This window comes from Passer montanus, unplaced genomic scaffold (genome assembly GCF_014805655.1).
Source record: "Passer montanus isolate IOZ18808 unplaced genomic scaffold, ASM1480565v1 scaffold91, whole genome shotgun sequence".
Taxonomy (NCBI): domain Eukaryota; kingdom Metazoa; phylum Chordata; class Aves; order Passeriformes; family Passeridae; genus Passer; species Passer montanus.
Genome location: NW_024374479.1, coordinates 146,960 through 169,791, shown reverse-complemented (window position 1 = coordinate 169,791; position 22,832 = coordinate 146,960). Strand labels below are relative to the sequence as shown.

Here is a 22,832-nt window from a genome sequence, read left to right as displayed (position 1 = left end):
TGCTTATAAAAGTAACTGCTGTATCTCTCAGTTCCAGTTTAAGTGCTGACTCTCCTTTCACATACACCTTTTGCTCTGTCTATGCCAGAATCCATGCTAATCTTCGGCTTAATAACTTTGGGCAAATCAAGAGGGAACACCTGATTTATAACACCACCAGTTACAGTTCTTAACTGTCTTGCACTGTGAGAAACAGTGGAATGATTTAATTAAAATAATTTAATTCAAATCAGACATATTAGACATTGTAAGTAAAGCAGCAGAAGGGTGAGCGCAGTGATCCGTAGACAATGAAGCATACTAACCAGAGTTTCCCAGGTTCAGATCCCAGGTCAGATACTACTCCCTGCTCCCAGCTTCAGCCGAGAGTGTGCCCGGAGGTGGCTGCTGCTGCTTTGGGGAGAATGGAGGAGTAGGCTTGTGTGTCGGGGTGGGGAGGAAGGGGGGATTAGCTGCATTGTCATTCACTAATGACAGCTGCCGGATGATTAGAAAGCACATTAAGTTCTTAACTTTAACTTTGCTGATCAGCAAGATCAAACTCCTAACACCAAATTGGGGTTTTTTAATATTAAAAAAATAAAAAAGAGGAAAAGAGTGAGTTAGCACATTTGCTGCCTAATCAGGATGTAAGGTGGTGAACAAGCACATGGTTGTAAAAATGGACTTTGATGGAATAATATACTTGACTGTTTTGGATTGGCCTCAATAGCATCATTTGCAATGGCTACACATACAGGACTAAGGTTTTAAGCAGTATGAGTTCTTCCAATGAAATTCTGACATTCAAGAACCAACTAACAAAAAGGAAAGTGTATTTAAGAATTTTGACATCATATTCTTCAAGAAGATGGCACTTGAGAACAGCACAGCTCTGCTACATTTACTGTAAGAAAGCAAAACTAAACCAAACTGAAAACTTGTGGAAAAAGAGCTGAGTAGCCTTTATCATGGCTGTTCTCTGAGTAGCCTGTTGATCAAAGCAAATGTACATTAACTTCTGGGAAATGTGCAATTTTGCTATATTGTCCATATAGACAGAAATCTTACTTTAACTCTATGTTTGAAACAGGTTCAAAATAGATGGTTAATGGTAAACCTGTAATGAATGTATTTTCTTGACGTTTGGTTGGGGTTTTTTTGTTTGGTTGGTTTTTGTTGTTGAGTTTTCTTTGTTTTGTTGTTGTTGTTGGGGTTTTTTTTGGTGTTTTTTTTGTATTTTGTTTGTTTTGTGGGGTTTGGGGTTTTGTTGTTTGGTTTTTTTGGTTGTTTTGGTTTGGATTTTTGATCGTTGTTTATTGTGTGTGGTTTGGGTTGATTTTTTTTTTTAACTTAACCTCTGGCTTTGATACAGCCGCTCTTTGATATGCAAGGGTTACCCAACCATTTAATGGCTTTAACAAACCCTTACTTTCTGCCTCCTATTCTATACAATGTAACCTCTATTTGCACCCAAGTGCTACTAAATTACAGATAAAGTTACAGCAAATTTGTTTTCTCAAAAAAGCAGTGAGGCCTAACATCCCTTGAGTAATAACAGCCTTGCATTTAATTCAGAAGTAGGTCTGGAATAATTTTCCCTCAGAAAAGGCAACAATAGAGCTGTTCTTGCAGGGCTGAATGGGGCATGTCTCAGTTTGCAGGTGTGCAGGTGGTGCAGTGGAGTGGCAGAAGAGTGCCTGACCCGGGTGGGCAGCCCAGGCTCTGGCAGGTAACTCCAGACTGGCCCACCATCTATTGGATGGGGCTGACAGAGCTCTCAACTCTGAAGCAAAGAAACATGTTCCAGTAAATCAGTAATTTATAGAGATGTATCTTGCTTATACTGATGAAATCAAAGTAGCTAATGAAAATCTGAAGCACACTTGCAGCAAAGCAGGAATATTAAAACTCCATAAACTACAGCCAAAGCAATTCTTGAATGTGAAATTACTACATTATAAAGACCTACCAGCACACTGCAGTTATTTTCCAAATTTCCAGCTAATGGACTGTAATGAAGAAATAACTTCTTTTTAATGTGTTTCACTGGAGTTGTGTTAAAGAAGCTTCAGGATTAGATTCCCTTTTCTGGCTGATGTGAAGCTGCAGTGCTATGAAGAGAATAATGTAATACAGAAACAAAGCTCAAGCAAGGCGTTAGTTACCTCTACTATAAAATAAATCACTCCAATACATTTCCATGTTTACTTGCTGCAATATTTTGATACTATTTCGTAGAGATGAAAATCAAGCACATTTAAGGAACAAGCATTAGGTGTTGTTAATGTGGTCTTATGCTGGTAATCATTGTCTTGGGAAAAGTACACTGTGTTTTATACACTAATGCTACAAAGTGTTTATTAACTCAGACTCCCTCTGCTAACAAGCTTTAAGCAAGTAATTATTAATATGGTGGCAAATATTAAAAAACCTACCTTTAAATTTAACTCATGTTAAAGGAATACATTATCTGCTGGTATTATTAAGAATACTGTATATGAAACAAAAATTAGTCACTCTTTCTTTTTAAAGGAAAACATGCTTTTATAAACATTATTGGTATCCCTTACAGTATTGATTACCCACTTTCAAAGGAATTAGCTGGTTTTAATTTTAAAAACAGACTTTTCCTGGAAAATGAAAGATTTCTCATTGGAAAATAAAGATTCAAATGCATGCACCTGTGCCTTCTGGTCTGAGATAAGGAAGAGATTTTTTTCTCTGCCTTGTAAATGAGCACCAGGAAGAATCAGAGTGAGAACAGCTAAACAGTCACAAGCACTTAAGAACTGAGGAGAAAGGTAAGGTAATACCAAAAGTTCCAATGACACAATACCAGTTTTAACTCTGTAGTGCTAATAACAGCTGTGAGAGTGGTGGTCAATACCAAATAAATAAGACTAAATTATGTTAATTTTTCTATTTTTGAAAATCAGTGGGTTTTCCATACAGTACTTGTATACCTGGAAAGCAGTTGTTTCTTGTAACTTCAGAGCAACAGTAATAGTGTAGATTTTATTCATGAAAATGTACAAACTCACAGATCTGCCATACAGTTGTAAGTCTATTCAACATCAGCTACAGCCATTTGGTTTACAGCGATCAATTGTTTTTTCTCTTCAGTAACAATTGGAGTCCCAGCTCTAGTTATTTCTACTGGTGTTAATACTTACCCTGGAATAAATACAATCTGCCACTGAACCCAAAATAAACAATACTTTTTAAATTGTCACCTTGTTTATTGCAAAATATTGAACAGATTGCATGTATAAACATGTCCTTTTTTTCTTTCTAAGAGTAAATAAGCTAAAAAAAAAGAAGAAAAAAACCTGCTTTCATCAAACAAATGGTTATGACATTTACAGGCTTTTTACTTCAAGGTCAACTGAAATTCTTCTTTCCTGCAGAAGTTAAATCACTTAAGCATGATACTTGTATTAAAAAACTATCTAGACGACACTGTTTCATACACTGATGCTTGATTAAAATGATCTTTGAGGCAGTTTTTGCTCCTCTTAATATTGTCATGACCAGTACAAAAAGTTACTGTGCAAGATGGACCATTGCAAACATGCAGGCTTTACCAGTGGTGTGGCTAAAGCTACAAGAATATTTTCTTCACAAAACTGCAAACACATGTTTGGCCTTTATCTGAGAAATTTAAGAAAACATTGTGCCTGGATAGTAATTTGTATGATTCACCTTTGTCACCAAGATCTTTAGGTGCTGCCTTGGGAGGGATAGGAGAAAAGCACATATACAAGTAGTTCAGGAAAGCACTAGTTTTTGGAAAATGTTTTAATCTTTCAGGGATGGAAAACAACCTGAGTGGAAACCTCATTAACCTTGACTGACACTATACAATAAAAATTATGCTAATAAACTGCTGTATAGGTCATACATAATTTAGCAGAAAAGTAAAAATATCCAAACTTTTTAAACTTCATAAGTGTTTTTTTCTGCAACAGCGCCCTTCAGAGATTTGTCCCCTTGACATTAAAACCGTCTGCTCAGTACACAGACTTGTTATTCCATATAAGGGACAATTTCTAGTGCTACGGCTTTTTCACACTCTGTCACAAGGGAATTTCCCTGTCTGACAAAAAAAAAACGATTGTAAAAGACCACTGCTTTCACAGGACTTCCCTACATATCTCAGTGGAGTTGCACTGGAAACAAAGCTTCTTGCATTGCAAGTCCACCTCACATGTGGGGTATCATCATCACCACAAACAGCATCACCACCCACCAGGGATCTACAAGAACAAAACAAGCTTTCAAACACTTTCCAGGTCCAAACCATACATTTATGGAATGGGAAGCATGCAGCATCTCTCTTTTGCTAAAAACATAGGATAAAGCTAGGTGTGGCAGACACTTCCTCTTTAGGAAAAAGAGACAAAACTTCATATGTAAAGTTTTGCAATGATGACTTAGGGTTGTTTTTGTTTTGTTTTGTTTTGTTTTGTTTTTTAAGGCTTTACTTACATCATGAATAAAAAAGCAATTACTGTTAGTCATATAGCATTATGTAGCACACATATAGCAGACACAACCTATGCTCTAAGGCTTTTTTCTATGTTAACAGCCTGGATTTCCCATTCAGCTACCAAAACTGAAATTATAAAATTGTGAGTTAAGCAATATAAGCAATATAAATATATTTCTTATGCATATCTGATATGTTACAAAATGGTCTAAAGTGTTTTTACTCCAGTAAAATCCAGCACATTGAAAATTCTTCCACTGTGACACTTATGTCATCCCCTACCAGCTATGTACCTACTAAAGAAACAACCACTCTACAGGAATAAGTACACTGAAGATTCCTTAAGGAGCAATAGGAAGAAACTGGTAGATTAATTTCTGAATTTAATTTCTGTCCTTTCTAAGCCTTTTGCACACTGTATTTTCAAAAAAATTTGAAACAATTGCTTCTCTGTCTGATTTACCTTACTTGAGGGGTTTTTTTACCAAAACACAACATATCTGCTTCTTTACTACACTGCTACTTTTGGCAAACCCATAACATGACATTATTTTAACTACTGAATGGCCCAGAGAAATCAGTGTGTCCTACAGTTCTTTCATTTCAAAACAAACCTTATAATACCCATTCCTACTAAAACAAAAAGGAAGTAAAACACTCTGTAATGTGACTTTATAATGTGTTGGTTCTCATAATACTTATCATTAAAAGATGATGAAAAAGATGTCTTATAACTCAACCATGTGCAGTATCTAAGTCATGAAAGTTTAAATGGCCAAGATCTTCTGAGATAACTGTGAAATGGCACCTCAGGGAACTGGAGGATGATAGGGTACACAACTACCTTAGAATACCCAAGCTACTTAGTAATTATCCAAATTCAGTGTCAATGATGTCTGAATTCCTTCAAGTGCAAAGTTTTTAATTCAATACTTTTTTATGCAATGAGGAGAGGGCAAGTAAGAACTGGTGATGCAATGCAAGCCGTCTCTGTGAGCCCAGTGGTCCACTCTGCTACTCCTCCAGTAAACCAGGCAGTGGAGGACTGTCTTGTACTTACCTTGGGTTATCAGAAGCATCCTGCATAGTAAGACTGCAACTCACACTAATTGGCTGCCCAGATTTTTAGTCACATTACTGTCTTAACAGGAAATCTAAGCTTGTTTTTAGAACTTTTTAGGTAATCCTAAACAGACCTTTTGGAGTATCAAGCTATAATAGCATTCAAAAAGATTTGGTAGTTAAATATTTCCAGAATATTGTCAGCTTTCTAAGGAGAATATGTGGGAAAAATGGTATAGTATTGAAGGAAGAGTTTAAGACATGGGATACCAATGTTTTATGCTGCTGTCAACTCCTGTTTGATAAAACACAAAATAAGGAAAGTAATTCCCCACACAGCATATGTGTGGGGGACACATATAAGATTATGCAGAAACTAAGAACAGCATCTAGTTACGTACTAAAATGTATATGCAGGAAAAATAAACACCTAAGGGAGCAATTAAAATGCTTAAAGGTAGAGCTAGTGCCATTTTAGACACCCTTGGGTGGGCACCCCAGTCACCTGGATGGTAATGGCAGAAATGACAGAGAACCTAAGAGAGACACATACTCTTCTGGGACAGCAGCTGGACGGCACACAGGATGCTCTACATTACTGAAAATGGCACAGGTCTGTGTTGGACAATAAATCTCAGTGTTAGACTGGTTTCACAAGTATGCAGTCACTCTGTGAAGAAAGTAAAATGAAAGTGACTTTTTATAAACAAAATAAAATATTTAAAGAGGCTTTTACATATACAAATATTCCTAAGTCTATCTTTGTATCAGATTTGCAAACACACAATTTATGAAACAAAAGAAATGGACTGATAACACCAGTTTTTCCACACCACTATCATTACTTATTTGTTATAGGTAAGAGGTGTATTTTTAATCATAGCTGGTGCTGGTATGTTCTTTCAGTATTAATGGCTAATGGATCTCTTTGGTCCTATATACCAGGTTCTGTTATTTTTTTCTTTCCTATTCCACCTTCTAAAGCCTGGCAAAAAGGATAGCTAAGTGTTATAAAATGCTTAAATTCCACTGTAACTTTGAAGAGGTCCAACATTAGTTCTGCTGATATATAGAAAATCAGGGGGAGAGAAAACAGAACTTAGAGCACTTTTCTTTTTGTCTGCTTTACTTTGGAAAAAAAACACCACCAAACCCCACAGCAGTCCTGTCCACTTATTCTTCTAACCTGTTGGTGTGGATACAGATGACAAAAAGCTGAAAGACTCTTACACATGTGTGTAACATGCATCAGAAATTAATCTTGTTCCTGGCCTTGCCATTGCCGTGTCACTTTACCTCTACATATCTCTCTTTTGACAACAGGCAGTTTTGACAGCAACAACAATTTTTGGAAAGGCTTTTTTTTGGGAGATAAGAAAAGCTTTTCTACCTTACCAGCACTTATTCAAATTTCAAATTCTAGACAAGAGATTGCAAGGACAATTTGAAGATACATTTCACCTAGGTTTAGGAAAAAAAGCCATTTGAGGGTTGTATCCTCAATAATGGTATCCACAATGGGAACATTGACAAGTTTTTTAACAGATGTGGAATTCTGATTCTCTTACAATTACAGTGTCAAAAAATAAGGAAAATACGTAATAATTACAAAAAATGCATTCCAACCCCTGATGGTATCATATCAGATCTCTCTGGAAACATAACCTTCGTTTTTCTTCTTTGAGTGACATTGCTTCCAAAATACACAGTAGTGATTGTTTCCCTTTTTATTGAGGAAAAGCTCAGTAAATTTAAAAAATTGCTTTGCTGTCTCATATCCTTCTAGGAACCAGTTCTTTTAAATCTTGTTTCCTTTTAAATTAATTAATTGACAACTCCAGAACTAAATGTTGTATGTGCAAGAGAGCTAACACTTAATCAAAAGCTAGGGACACTATTATTTTCACACATGAATTCTGTAGTGTTAGAAGACAAAGTGAAGGTGAGTTAGAACTGACAAATGACTTGGATGCAGGGAGAGTAATTTTATCAATATTTGAGAGGCTGAGGAAAAAAGAAAGAAAAGCATCTTCTCTGTGTGTGCATATACACATACAGAATGAATGAAAGGAATAAGAACAGGAGTAGGAGAATGTGTTCATAAAAACCTTTAATTTGAGGCTAACATGTATGTTCATTGTGTGAGGGCACTCTGCTTCCAAGTGAGAAATGAAATAAGTTTATTTTATGAGTAATACTTAAATGTTCAAGTAGGCAAATAAGTATCTTACTGAGGCCATTTTGGGATATCAAACACTTGGAAGATTATGCATTTCCTCACAGTCCATGTTGAGTGTACCTCTAAGTAAAATACATGGTTCTCTTTAGTTACTCAGTTATGAAAAATACCTTAAAGGCAAGGAAGTACATATTTTTGATAATGCGCATCTTAAACTTTTCATTAAACTACCAAATTTAAATTATAACTTTTTGTGCACTCTGACATTTTTGTCTGGCATTTCCATTAATTTTGCAACATCCATAGCTGAAATGTTAACTGATCAATACATTGTCTCTCTCCTGTTGCACTAGAGCAAAGCTCCCTAAGGACCACAGAGCAGTACAGAAATTAAATGTGTATCAAATGTTACTGTTAAACGCAGAAGTACTTACTGTATAATGACTGAAATGGTTAGAAGAATTCCAAATGGACAGATGTTAACACAAATTATTTACAACCCCATTTCAAGACTAAAGTTTGTCCCATAAAATAATTCACTGACTCATAGCGCAGTGTGTCCTTTTACTGATAGCCCCATTGTCCAATTATTTTTCTGCTCATTACAGTGAGAATTGCTAGTATCGGGAAAAAAGTATACACATCTTTTTCCCCTCATGTTGTACTCACTGACATGTATAATAACAGAAATGTCTGGTTGAGAAGCTGATGGAAATTAGGCCAAACTTAGCAGACATTTCAGTGCCCACAGTGGATTAATCTGAAGAAAAAAATCCACTTTTGCATAATTTACTAAAGTTCTTCCTCCTGAAATGTACCGTATTAATTACCAATAGTAATAAAAAAATTTAACTGCTATATACTTCAAAGGTCTGTTTTAAACAGAGAAAAATATGTGATTTTTAGCAAATGGTCCCTATATTCTGGATTTCCCATTGTATTTAGGTCTTAAGAAGCATTAATGTAAGTACGTAACACATTCTTGATCAGCCTAGATATGTGATATAATAAAGCTGTTCTGAAACTCAAATATTAAATTAATATTGTTGCTATGCACTTCCTTTATTTAATAGGAAAAAAAATACAAAAAAGCAGGAGAGAATATAGAATTATCTAATTGCTCTAATAAAGTCATATGCTAACCTGATCAACCTATAGTGCATGAGATATTTATTAATATCTTTAAGTATCTGAAAAATAACAGCTATTAATACATCCCAGTTATATCACCATGACAGTTGTATATATACATATATGTATATAATGTTTCTTCTGCTGTGAATTACCAAAGCATAAAAAAAGAAATGGAGTGAAAACTCTCAGTTATTCAGACAAAATCCTCAGTGAAGGTGGTGAGCTTATGAAGTTTAATAGAAACAGGTAAAATAATGTTCAGTTGAGGAAATGCATAATCTAGGACATTAAAAACATAACTTGAAGTTTCTGTTATGTCTATGAACAGCACAGGCAACACTGGTCATTGAGCTGATGCCTTTGGACAGATTTTGGGAAGAATAATCCTAAAACATCAATACAGCTTTCTGTACCTAAAATATCCCAAATAATGAAAAAGTTTGAGACAGATAAGCTCAGGAGTATAAATAATCACCAAGCCCTTTCAATGAACATTGTTAGCCTTGGTGACTAACAGTGTGACTCTCCAAGAAGAATGATTTTAAAAAGAACTGCATATGAAGCAGATAACTGTAACTTGTTATAGTTAACATATTAATCAAAGTTTTCTGTAGGTTTCCAAGAGTAGTTCTCCTTTCCTGATCTATGTTAGAAATTACATTTTCGAAAACTGAGCTATTCTGCCAGAATTTCTTCACCTGTGGTCCCCCAAATCCCCATCAGAAAGAAAAGTCACATGGTAAAAAAGTATCTATAATTGTAACACCAAGAACATGGGACATTGGGGGATACAAAAAATCAACACTTACACAGGCAACTTAGGTGAAATGACTGTAACTCTGTATCAGGATGCACCCATCACAGTACATTTTCAAATCCAACAGGATGAGGAAATGGTTAGTTTAAAGCTTTACTTTTCATATGTTGTTTCTTAGTCTGGCTAAAGGGCTGAAAACCTCCAGAACAGCCCATTTCTCATCTTGTTTCTGGAACTGACATTTCAGTGTGAGATTTTCTAGCCCCTAGAAGACAACTTCACAAGAAGATATAATTTGTATAATAGTGATGAGAAAATGAAACATATATGTACATTTATTTTATACATTCTATTAAATTCAAATGTAACCTTTGTGCAAGTATAATTCATCATAACACAAGCAAGTGGATCACTCTCGAGATTTCAACAGCCTATGAAAGTCCAGAAACCATCTAAACCCAAAGCTTATAATCAGGATAAAAATTCACATATATTTGACTTGGCCAGCAAAGACTTCTTTTGCCTGACAGAGAAATGATTTGATCCTTGAAGAGGATAACATCAGGTCAAAAAGTACAGAATGCATTTTGGATGCAGAACTGGAATACATCTGTACAATCACAGCAGTAATATAATCATTAAAATTTACTGCAACACCTACATAAGCAGAAAAATATCCTGTAAGAAAACCAAGAAAACATATATATATATATATATATATGTTTCTATATAAATAGGTATGAAAAATATGAACGTATCTATAAAAATATAACCAGGAAAATGTTTCTACTGCAGTACGCTGTAACTATAATAATAACATATTACTAATTATTGACCTCCCTACTTAAATTCTGTTTTACATACTACTACTACTTATTATCACACTGATTTTTTTTCTATGACCAAAACCAATTACAGTTTAACAACAACATCACTACTTCCATGGAGACAGCAGTGTGCCATCGGGGCAAAAAAAAAAGCCCAAAGATTAGGACGTCTTTCCATTTTCCTTGCTTCCACTGGCAACAGCTGAGTGTTCCATATCCATATTAAAATCTGACTTAGAGTGATGAATACTTACTGAAGCAGTAATAGCAATATGAACATTTGAGTTTTGTGTTGAAACCTGCATTTTCCTATGAAGTGTTGATAAATTTTAACTGAAATGATAGATCACATTTCTACAACAAATAGTAGCAAGCATATTTTATCTTTCCACACAGTGCTATTACTACATACATTGGTAAAAGTACAACCCCCTGGCTCTTTGAATAGCACATGTATCTCTTGTACTCCCAATGAACATGGCAACCAAGAGTTTAACAAACAACACAGTAAAAACAGAGCCTTGCAGAGAACGGAGAATGTACGGAGAATCTTTTTGCAAAACAGCCTGACTTAGTGACAGACCCAACTATCCCATTTTACTGTACAGCCAGCTACCAATGCCTGGTTTGATTTCTTCAAATTTGAGGCACCTGACCTTCAGGCACCTAAGTAAAAGGTACTGTCACCGGATGATGTCCATAGTTATTCAAAGTTATACCAAAACCCTTCCCTGTTCATAATCATAGAGGAGCAGATACTAATCTCAGTATCTCTAAGCCAATTAAAAAAACTTAGAAATTACAGAAACTATGTCCATGCATACATTTTTACTCTGTAATGAAAAAAATAATGGTCTTGTTTGTAGCTCTTATGATTTTAAAAATAAAGAGGTATTTATCTGGGTAACACAATGCAATCTACAACTGTGCTTGGAATTCTTAAAATTTAACAGAAAAATAAGGTTAATACTAAAGAAAATAATGTTCCTGAAGAAAAAGCAATTTTGTTTAAATAGCTAAAAATAATTCACTTAAAACCATTCACCAAAAACTATGACCAGAGCTTGCTATCTAAAAGGTACTAGTTTGTTTGCATTTGTGGTTTTAAAATTGGGTTTGTCTTATTTTGGTGGATTTTTTTTTAATCTAGGAACACCATCTTTGAATAATTAGTTATCAAAAATACTTTGAGAGTCATTATTCAATATGTATGGGGACCAAACAAAATTTAATGGACGTAATTTGTGAGAAGCTTTAAATATATTATCCATAGTTCACTGACTCTGTTTTGATTTTCATCACCTGCTTGCACCTTATATAATCAATGACTTTTTTACTATAAATATACAATTATAAATTTTTAAAAAACCCACTCTATCTTGTTTGTGTGACATTTTAAACTTAATTACTTTTTAAAAAAACTGAATAAACATGACTTATGACATTATGGCAATGCGAACTTCTAAATAAATTAAAACAAAACCACCAAGCTACACAGTATTGTCTCAGTCTAGAACACAAAGACACTGGGATGATTAAAATAGTATAAAGAAGATCATACCAAAAAAGCAGCTAGACTTCTTGGTGGAGAGTCCCAGTCAAAACAACTGCTAATATAGCAGACAGAAGTAACGAGCGCCATGATACAATGCTTCATCCGGATGAAGTTCCTTAACAGTAGCTGTTAAAAAGATGAAAGATTGAAAAAATTTCAAAACCCCAAAAAGTTTCAGGAGAGGCTCACACTAACAATATTGTCATTCTCAATTTGGGTGAAAGGCTGAGAAAATATTATATATTATATATATTATACATATAGCTCTCTAGCTCACAAATTGAGCAAGTTAGTTTAAAATCTGAGACTAGGAAGAGAGAGAATTTGCTGATTGTGTCAATTGGCATTTGTTCAATTTAATTCTAGATGGTATAAAAATTGTTCATCAATCAAAAGCCACTTGCAAAATTTCACAAATTATTTTGTTAATTAGATTTCAGTTTCATTAAGCCTTCAACAAATGTTGGCCATTTTTAATAAAAAGATGCTGCAGGACACTAACCTGAAGCCATTCAACTTACTGCTCTAATATAATTAAAATATCAGCACCATTTAACATTTTTAACAAATTTGTCTGCTGTGATGTATTTTGAAAGCACTGTTTTAAGTATTTACCAAAGTAATCTACATACTTTCAAATTACATATATGTAAGACAACAACTCTAGGTTTTGATTCAGGAAAATGTACTTAAATCCTCTAAAATGGCAACACTTCACCACAAAAAGTGAGCAAACCAGTGAATGATTTGTGTACTGAGACACATAGAAAATGGTCACTCCTCCTGCCATCTGCAAAAGTCACAATGCCATTTTCATTTATGAAAGTGGGAAGAAGAATGAATTTTGAGTAAAAGGCTTTGTTGCTTCTTTGCTGGAATGGTAGTGACAAATTCAGCTTTAGTAACTACATTACTCAAAATTGCAAATGAGGAAATATTTTAGCTCTTGAAGTATTTTTTTTTATGAACTATGTCATAAACTGATATGAAATTCATCCAGCAGGTAATTTAAACCATGCTTCAGTATACAAGCTTTCAGAAAAAAAGAAAGCAGTTCTCAGACCTTTGACTTTTCACGGAAAACAACAAAAATCTTGTTCCCATAGTCCAACAAATTCTCTCCATGTAAGATAAAACATTTGTGGAACAAGAAAAAATGAGTCCAAAGTAGTTTGAGTGCAGAAAAATATGTGTGTTTAAATATTTCTTTACAAAAGCATTAAAATTGTGTGTAGCAAAAATATCCAGAGAAAAAAGAAAGAGTTAAAACATTTCCTATTCCTGGGATTCCAAAGAATTTCAGTCTGCTATCACCATTGATGCAGACCTCTCTCAAGTAACTTCCTTGAAATTTGGCTAAAAGAATGTTGACTCTTTACCCTGCAACAAATGGAGAGCTTTTGGGTCAAAGTTAACAGCAAAAATTTATGCAAGACTTATTTTACATGCACCTGTGCAATAATCTGATATGTGTGAAACCTGATGGTTTCAACTGTTCTTATTCATGTATTTAATGGAAATTAGACAGCAATTTATAGAGGAGACACATTAAACCCATGTATTCTGTTTCTTACTTCTCAACCTATCATATTCTTTTGTAAACACATAATGAAAATGTTATTCTTTACTCTCAGCAGTATGATACCAGATATTTGAATGTGCACAGTTGATATTAAGGAGTTTAGAAGGGATTAGTGTTTCCTTACTCTTTACCTGTTTAGACAGTCTGTCTTCCTCTTCAATGTACTTCTGTTCTTTGGGCATTAAGGTTCGTATGCTGGCTTTCACCTATGCATTAAAATGCGTGTTAGTATTTCAAGTTTACTTGCTCCTCACTAGTTACACAAGCTTCAATTCACAAAATTTACCAAGTTTCAAAGTCATGGCTGCCAAGCTCAGGACACATAAGCATACACAGAGACAAGAGTTGCTGCTCTGTACATTAGCAGCAATACCAGCAGCAGCAGCAACAAAAAGAGTGGGTGTGCCAAGCAGTGGCAGAAGAGTATTCTGTAGTATACATCAAGGCTTAGAGAAAATGAGGAATGACAGAAATTCTCTACAAATCAGGAACAAAAGCTTTCATGAAACTGAACTCTTTAGCAGTACAAAAAACCCAAAGTTAAGACTTACAGCATTAAAAATCACATCTATTTCAAGATAGATGACCCCCTTTGTTGGCCCTGTCAGCTGCTTGTTTTTCAAGACGTAGGCTTTCTGTTCACCATTTTGAATCTGCAGGAAAAGGACATGACAGCCGTCTGTCTTGCGGTCTCCGCTGAATACACCCCCCCGGTGACCCCTGACCCCCAGCTGCTGAAACTGACAGAGAACCCAAAACAACTGTGGCAAGTCTGACAAGTACCTGTTCATTACCAGGACCGAGTCTGTCAGGAAAAATTAACTATCATGGGATTCAACATGGCCGTGAATAGAGTATGTTAAAATTTTAGTGTTCTTATTACAGACCTTGGTTGAGAAATGACAGACTCAGAACTGCAATTTTTTTTTATTTTTTTTCTCTTTCCCTCCTTCAGCGGGAAAAATTCAGAGCAGTATGTCAGGTGAATGAAGCTTACAGACAGCAATGGTATAGCAACTTTGCCTAGAAAGTCAGCACTTCGATCACGGTCTTCGTCGTAAACTGTCACTTCAAGCACTGAGTGGATGTCCTTTATATTGCTATAAAGAGAGAAGTACACACAGAAGAAATAAGTCACTTACACCAGTGGGTACCAAGGACAAAACTGTAAAAGGTTAACACAGATATCCATCTATTTTTCCAACCCATGGAGGAGAACTGAGATTAAGTGAATGAGACATCTCTGCATATGCGTTCTAAGGGCTGCAATGATTATTTTGTCTCTCTCTCTCTGCAAGGCTTTTTATAACCAAAATGCTGTCTAAGGGCTGCAGTTATCACTCTTTCTCTCTGAAAGCTTTTCCAGACAAGTTTTTTGAAGGATGTTGCTTTAAATCTCCTGCCTGGGGTTTGCACTGTATGACCTGCAAGGAGCAGCACTGGGGGATTTACAGCCACCAGCAGAAAGACAGAGAGAGCTTTTAAAAACTACTCTAAAACACGGCTACCCTTGTGGCAGTTCTTACTGCAAATGCAGTGAAATCTGTAGGTTTGTAAATGGAAATAATTACAAGTTACAAGAGCTTATCCTTGCACTAAGAACAAATTCCTTGTTTCTGAAATTCTCATTTAATTACAAATATACAACAAATTACAGCAAATAAAGAACAAATAATATGGAACAATGCATGTCTAAGGTACAACTGAAGAAAAAAGACTGCAAGATATTAGACTTTCCATTGCCATGCACAGGAAATGTCACTCTACATGTAAACTTTTGGGTGAAAAATTCATATTCCTTATTTGAATAAAAAAATTATTTGAGAGAACTCGTATTTGATTGAATGGCTGACCCAGGAAATACAAATTCAAACAAAGCAGTTCAACTTCAGTAAAATATACTCTTCCAGATGAGGGATTGCTAGCCCAAAAATTAACTAAGAAATCTGAATATAAATGCACATGTACATAGAAGGAAGGACGTTTTCTATTTGATTTCTGATTAGTCTTTTGTCCTCTACAAGTCTAGGCAATTCTTTGTGCACAGAACACGGTCACGAAGTAGAGGATGATTAGTTATTGGCTCTATTGGTAAATAATTAAAAATATATTAATGAACAATTTAGCATGGTTTTGCAGATATAGAAATTAGAACTACTATAATAAGCTGTTGAAAAGTACAACTACTGTGAGATTTTTTTTCTTTTTCTCTGAATTAATTTCTGAGAGCTCACTGCAGGTCACAAAAACCTGTGGATGGTAAATATATGAATGATAAATCTAGAGGGGAAAACCAAGATTAAAATCACACCGTGTTTTGACATTAAGGGCAAAATATAGCATTTTCATGTATGATAAAGTGAAGTAAGAGTACACAAAACTAAAGCTGCTACTGTTTTTGCAGAGGATTGTTACTGATTTCAGCAGCAGTGATCAGTTTTTTTCTACACATTACAGTCAGATAGAGAGAAGGCAGAAAAAAAAGGCAATTGAGCAAGGCAAAAAACAAGGACACTTTGTGGAAGACCTTTTTTCTATTTTGTCAAAGCCTTTAACGGTCTTCAAAATAACACAAGGATAGAAGAACCAATCATATGACTCCCCAATCATTTGTTTTAGACTGCATTTTTCGCAATAGCTGGATTGTAGTAGTATGATACTAGATGGTATTGTGAGAAGGGAAGTTAGTAAATGGAAACAAGTAGAAAGTATTTAATCATAATTCAGAGAAATATAAATGCATGCAGAATTTCCAACTTTATGTAGCTATCTAATGCTTTTTACAGTTAACAACCACATTTTAATAAAGGTCATACTCACAGTATCTTTTTTTTTCCCTACTCAAAACTTCAGGGGCAAATCCATCACATTGGATTTGACCCTTGAAACTCTTGCTGAACCTAACAGGAGTCTGGTGTGCATAGCATTACTCATACATGCTTTCCCAGAAACAGTCCTGCAGTTTTACGTTTAAAATTATACCACTTCTGTATTTTTTTCATGTTTTTAATCCTCAAAACATATTTGGATGTTTAGTTAAGAAATATCAGTCACCACTATTCTCCTTTAGAACTGCCAGTTCCTTCCCTCTCCAACACTCTCACCTCCAAAAAACTACCCAAAATCCACTGTCCAACCGTTCCCCCCACCTAAATCCGAACACTTACAATGTGAAGATTTTGTTCCATTCTGGATTGAGATTCCTGTAGACAGTATGTGTCAGCAGTCTGTCATTGTTCAATTCAACTACACAAAATGGGTCACTTTTACCTGTAAGAGAAAATTTGGAACTAATTTTATGAACTAAGAAAACACATGATGAGTAAGCTTTAAATAAAAAAAGTTTGGGGGGTTGTTTCTCATTTTCTGAGCTTTACTGTAATGGTTTGCACCATATTCAAGATATTCATACAACACTATTCATCTCCATAATCTACTAACAATCTTTGCTAAAAGAACAATTCCTTTGCTTTAAAAAAAAAAAAGGCGGGGTGAGGAGACAACAAAATCGCCATACATACTCTTCTGATGAAACACAGCATGTTCCTAGAAGCTGCCCATATGAGACAGCTAAGAGAACCTTACTTCAATGGTACTGATGACCCATTCACTTTAAAGATAACATAATGCAGGTATTTTGATACGAAGGAAATGTATTGTTCTGTATTATTTGTAACAACATAGCACCTGTTAAAATTATCCAAAGACTATTATGCTGTATGATGTTTCACATTGTACAAATCCTCTCCCAAAAATCAAAGATTATTGATGACAGCCTCACATAAAAGCCTAACACAAGACAAAGTTGGCAAGCACAATTAAAGAATGAGAGGGTATGGGCTGGAATGATGGGCTGTAGTCTCAGCACAACAGAAAGGCAAACATGGTTGATATTTTATTATACATTAAAGCACAAAAAGTAGTTTTGGATATGTTTACAGAGAGGTCCTTCAGCATGAAAGTCACCAAATGAGAAAGTAAGAAGTTGCTGCTTTGAAAATGCATTATGTAGATAACTGAAGCAGGATAATGGAAATGGATATGGAGGTATATTTTTTTTCCTTTAAAGAAAAGTAATGGGCAAAGCAAGTGTGTGTGTGTGATATGTGTGTGTGTGTGTAAGTGTATGTGTGTGTGTGTCCTTAAATATTAAATAGGCAGCTTACAGGAAAGACTGCAGGCATGCAGTGCTTAGATATGGAAAGTGCAATAAAAACGATCACAACTGCAGGTTTAGGGGTAGAACATGAAACTGACGCTAAGACTTTTAAGGTTTTATTTTGGAAAGGTGTTGTGGTTTAAGCCAACCAGGAAGTTAAGCTGCTTCCCCTTCCCCAAATCGTCTTTCAGGTGAAAGAAACTAAAAGCAGAAAGGATAGGTTGAGGTAACAACTTACTGGAAATAGGAATGAGATAAGAAGGCAAACAGTAATGGGGTATAAGAGAAGGTGATTACATGCAAAATGCTCCCCGAGTCTGACATATCACCCTGCACACATGGTGTCACCCCACCACTCTCTACACCACATTTTTTCCCACAAGCCTGAGACAATGAAAGTGGCACACTAACTTTCTACACCTGCAATTTTTGCCCCCAAGATCAAGACAACGAAAAAAACCCACAATGTTAGACAAATCCTCTGGGATCAGCACCAACCCACCACTCCACTCGCCACACACTTTCCCAGAAAGGGAGAAAATGTCTGCTGAACCTCTGCAGTGCCCATTTTCCTCCACCAGAAGCCATGGCCTCTTCATCTTGGAAGAGAGACTCCCTGACTTCCACATACCAGCAATGATTTGTGTGTAGAGTAACAGCCTAGACAAGCCCACATGCCTCCAGGCTCTAACCTCACACATCCTTGGCCTAAACTAGGACAAAAGGACAAGAGAAAAAGTAGACACCTGAATCTGATGCTTAAGAACAGCTTGGCTGTCAGAAAAAGGAGTGCTACAAAGTGGGATGGAAGAAAGCAAAAGGTGGGATTGGTATCTTCAGCATTTCAGGGCAATCCTGAAACTACCTAGAAGGCTAAGCAGGGGTGGAGAGGTAGACCTAAGGAACAGCTATGATGGGAAAAACACAAATGAAAACATATGGGGCATGGTGGGAAGACCTCTTTCAATAAAGCGTTTCAAGAGGCAATAAAGGGAAGAAAGCTTTTGGGCTAAACTATTTAACTTGTATTTCAAATTATGTCAGTAATGATAACTGCTATAAATCTGTCCAAAAAGAGACACACTATCATGCTTTTATATTTTTATTTTCTCCAGTAACTGGAAGAAGTAACCTTTGCCTTTGGCACAGTACAAGTGTACATATTATTTTCATGTAAATAGAAAGCTGAACAACAAATTGCTGCTTCCTGGACCCAGGGGAACTTTGTCTGATGTAAATGAACACTTGAGTTGCATAGTACTCATGACTTGCTCTTCTCTTCAGACTTTTTTTGGTCAGTAAACTGTTCAAAATATATTGAATGTTGGCATTTGCCTTCCATAATTAAATTTAGCATACTAGGCAATTGTGTTTCTCAATATCTTCATTAACTCAGTATTATCTTTTCATGCATTATTAGAAACCATAAACTGAGTAGCTACAGTACCTACATTGATATTAGGGAAGAACATAATCTGTTTCATACCTTATACAAATGACAATGAAATCAATACTTAGACAAAGCTGTCCAGGGACCACAACTCTCAAACGGCAGTATTGATTTTGACTACACCAAGAGCTGATATGCATATTATGTGCATATTATGAACTTTAATGATAAAGAATAATTGTTTTAAACACTTTGTGAATTACAGTTAATTGGTGTTTACCTCCTCTAGAAAATCATATACTGCTGAACGTTTCCCAATATCTTGAAAAATGATACAATTCATTAGTCAACAGAAGTTGATGTACCACACATCTCAAGGTTCTTCTATTTCACAAGTCTAGAAGGTGATAAGAAATCTAAACCATTTATGTTATTTGAGTTCTTTAGCTTTCAGGATTTGAAAAAGAAACACACAGAAGATAGTTAAAATAACAAGGCAGCATTGGCACTGCAGGTGGACTACTATATCTCATTTTTTAAAGTATTATCAATCATATTTGCATATGGTGATACAATGTGAATTGAGCTTATTAAACATATACAGACACAGTAAATTACATTGCAGCATATACAGGCCATTTTCTATAAACAAAGAGAGGGTATTTACTACATTTATTTATTTCTGTGGCTCTTGGCATGCACTTTTTCAATGACTCTACTTACAGAATTACATGGATATCAATCATTAATATGCAGCATTAATTACAGAGCTCCTCAGTCAAACCAAAGACAAGTGGTTTTCAGAAATGAAAAAATGCCTCACTTATAGTCAACATTTCACACCTCCTTCCTCCTATCATTTGAAAATACTACAAGAACAAATTTGAATAGAGGCAATATCATGACATGGTTCAAGAGAAGGTTCAAATACCATGGCTGACAAAGAGAAGTTTCCAAGCTTTGAACATCTCTGCTAAGGAATGTTGGTTTCATCATATTTACTTGGTTACAAAGTTCCCACATGCACCTTCACCATTGCCTATGGGCATTTCTTACATGTGCTGAAACACTCATAACCAAGCTGGGACTCTGAAATACACCACTCATTGCTGACATGCTCAACATATGGTATGTGCAAACATTGTTAAGATACTATTAGTGAACGTGATCCATAAAGACAGACAGAACAATGCATGAAGACTTGGTGAAATTAATATCTATCTGTCATCTTTCAAGTTTTCATTATTAGAAAGAGTAATTGCAATCTTAATTCTCACTGACAACCTTGGCAAACTGCTGCATTTCAAGAGTGTTCAAAATAATGGGATCACTCCCAATGAAAGCCTTAACAGAGCACAAAAATAGTAAAAAATGTCCTTAGGTCTCCTTGGTCTCTAGGAGGACCCAAAAGATTCAGCAACACTATATTCAAAACCAGTACCTTAAGCACAACACACTCTAACAAAGTCAGCCTCAGACAATTTCTGTCAGTTAATGTAATTAGCTATGTCAAACAAGAGATACAGAAATGGTTTTCCTTATTTTTTTAGAAAAGAGCCACAAATGTTCAGAAGAGTGTGCTCTCCCTCTAGCACTTCTAAAAGTACACATAAAAACCTCTGGTAAGTCTTGTGCTGCCTATGCTATGTTATCTTTAACATAACACCTTTCACTATTAACTAAACCACAACTGTTGTATATAACTGTATATAACCTATCAAGAAATTCTACTAAACCCTCTGTATCTACTGAGAATCTTCCAACTAGCAATCCCTTTTGTGTGCTCTTTGTAGGCCTCCAGCTACTATTCCAGTGGCTTTAGAGACATTTAGCTATTGATCAGGCAGACATTCACAGCAAACTTCTCAATACAATCCTAAGCATATACAGTGCTGTACAAGAATAAGATGACCACTAGCTGCCTGGGGCACACATTAAAAGCATGCTCCCAGCAGCACCAACACCAACACCAACAGTGAAAATCTTGAGTATCCCATGACCACAGTGGGGCTAACTGTAACCACGCCTTACCACTGGTTGCAGGAATTCATGATAGAAGTAGGTAGTGAAAAAACAAAGTACGCCTTCCAACTTACTGAAACCAAACCTGCAGAAAACTTCAGTACAAAGTTAAACAAATATAATTTATCCATTCTTCTGCTGTAATGTCTCATGCTTTTTGGTCTCTACTTGTACAGTCCTAAGGGCTCCTGAAATTATAGAAATAAACTGCTAATTTACATAATAGGCATAATTTGAAGGAAAAGCAACTTCTCTTTTGACAGATCTCCCTCACCCATTTTCTTCCTTTACCCATTATAGAAGTTGACTGTCTGAGAATGAACTATAGGAGTTCTATTTTGTAATGTATGCCACCGCTGAAAAAAACCCTAAAGAGCTACCTATCTTTTGAAGCTTTGAATTCTATCTTTATTTTTATCTTTGAAGCCTTTAAATTTTAGGACACAAGTTGCATGTAGATTGAAAGATGTCCTTGTTTGTGTTATACTATGTCTTTAGACAGTGCAAGACCAGAGCACAAACTCAGATTACCTTACTTAGATCTAAGAAGAGTATTTTACTTCAGTCAGTACTCAGTCCTTCACATTGCACACCATGCACACATTAAATTAAATTAGTCTTTTACTTGTCACCTTATTTCTCAGAACTACCATGTGTCCCTGGATGAACTGTACACCCATAACCTGAAATCAGCTCCAGCTCTCCGAAAGAGGTAGCAATGAGGAACTAGAGATGTGTTACTTGCTGGTTTTGTCAAAACTCCAAGTCCCTCAAAGCCTAGGAAGTCCTTCACACACAAAGTCATTTGGCAGCTCAGATTCTTTATCTGTTTTGGTTGGTCATCTGACATTTTTCTCCTGCAGGAAAATATAAAAGGCACTTTTTCATGATGGAAAATAGACCAAAATAATGATTGATAAAAGCAATCTTTAACAGCTTCTCAAAATATTTAGAAAATCAAAACAACAAAGCCTCAATCTCCACATAATTTCAGCTTCTGGATTTTCTTCTCAAGAAGGCACAGCACCAAACAGCCTGTGTTTTTTTCTAGTGGAAAAATTCAAGAAAGCTCCTTTCCATCAGTTCAAACACCACAGGACTTTAATCTGGCTTTCTATGTTAGTACTCACAAGCAAGCACCAAACAAATTAGGTGACTTGTGAACCCCTGTATCATGATGGTCATGGGCTGGGGGGCTGGTCTCAGACATACCACTGCAGTCCATCTTCCAGGCTGGAAGCGAGCTAGGGAGCAGCTAGAACAACAAACTCTTGGGTGTCATCTCAAATTCATAAGAGATGGCAAAGACATGTGACCAATTCAGATGCAAGGATCTTTTACTTGTTTAATTATGAACTTTTCCTGAGTGTTAGAACTGTCAAACTGCAATATGATATAACTTATGTTTCTGGACAGTTTATATAGGCCTTCCTTCAATGATCTCCAAGGTGAAAATAATCCAACATAAATTTTTGATTCTTGGCAAACTTTTCCAGCAAAAATTCATTTTGAAATAGTAGTTCTTTCAAACAGAGACTTCAATTGAATATAACTCCACTTTCACACTCACTTCCTAGCTCTACTTGTATACAAAGCTGACTTTGTTGAAAAGCTCTCAAATCTTAAATTTGAATAACTTACTTGCCATGTTTCGTACAAGTTCAAGAGTGATTTTTTTATTATAAAACTCTGTT

General features: G+C 35.6%; 1 protein-coding gene across 8 annotated transcripts in view; it reads right to left on the bottom strand.

Moving 5' to 3' along the window:
• Nucleotides 1-22,832, bottom strand: part of MCTP1 (multiple C2 and transmembrane domain containing 1) — a 215,445-nt gene that overhangs the window by 85,051 nt on the left and 107,562 nt on the right. For 6 of the 8 annotated variants that reach the window (XM_039695677.1, XM_039695678.1, XM_039695681.1 and 3 more), the window contains 5 exons: nt 16,735-16,837; nt 14,565-14,667; nt 14,119-14,220; nt 13,699-13,773; nt 11,992-12,111 (listed from right to left, as the gene is read on the bottom strand). In XM_039695677.1, the coding sequence (XP_039551611.1) occupies nt 11,992-12,111; nt 13,699-13,773; nt 14,119-14,220; nt 14,565-14,667; nt 16,735-16,837 (503 nt within the window). Of the gene's footprint in view, nt 1-1,567; nt 6,204-9,519; nt 9,880-11,991; nt 12,112-13,698; nt 13,774-14,118; nt 14,221-14,564; nt 14,668-16,734; nt 16,838-22,832 lie in introns of those variants that run through there. The other 2 variants (XR_005626156.1, XM_039695683.1) reach the window with 2 other exon arrangements.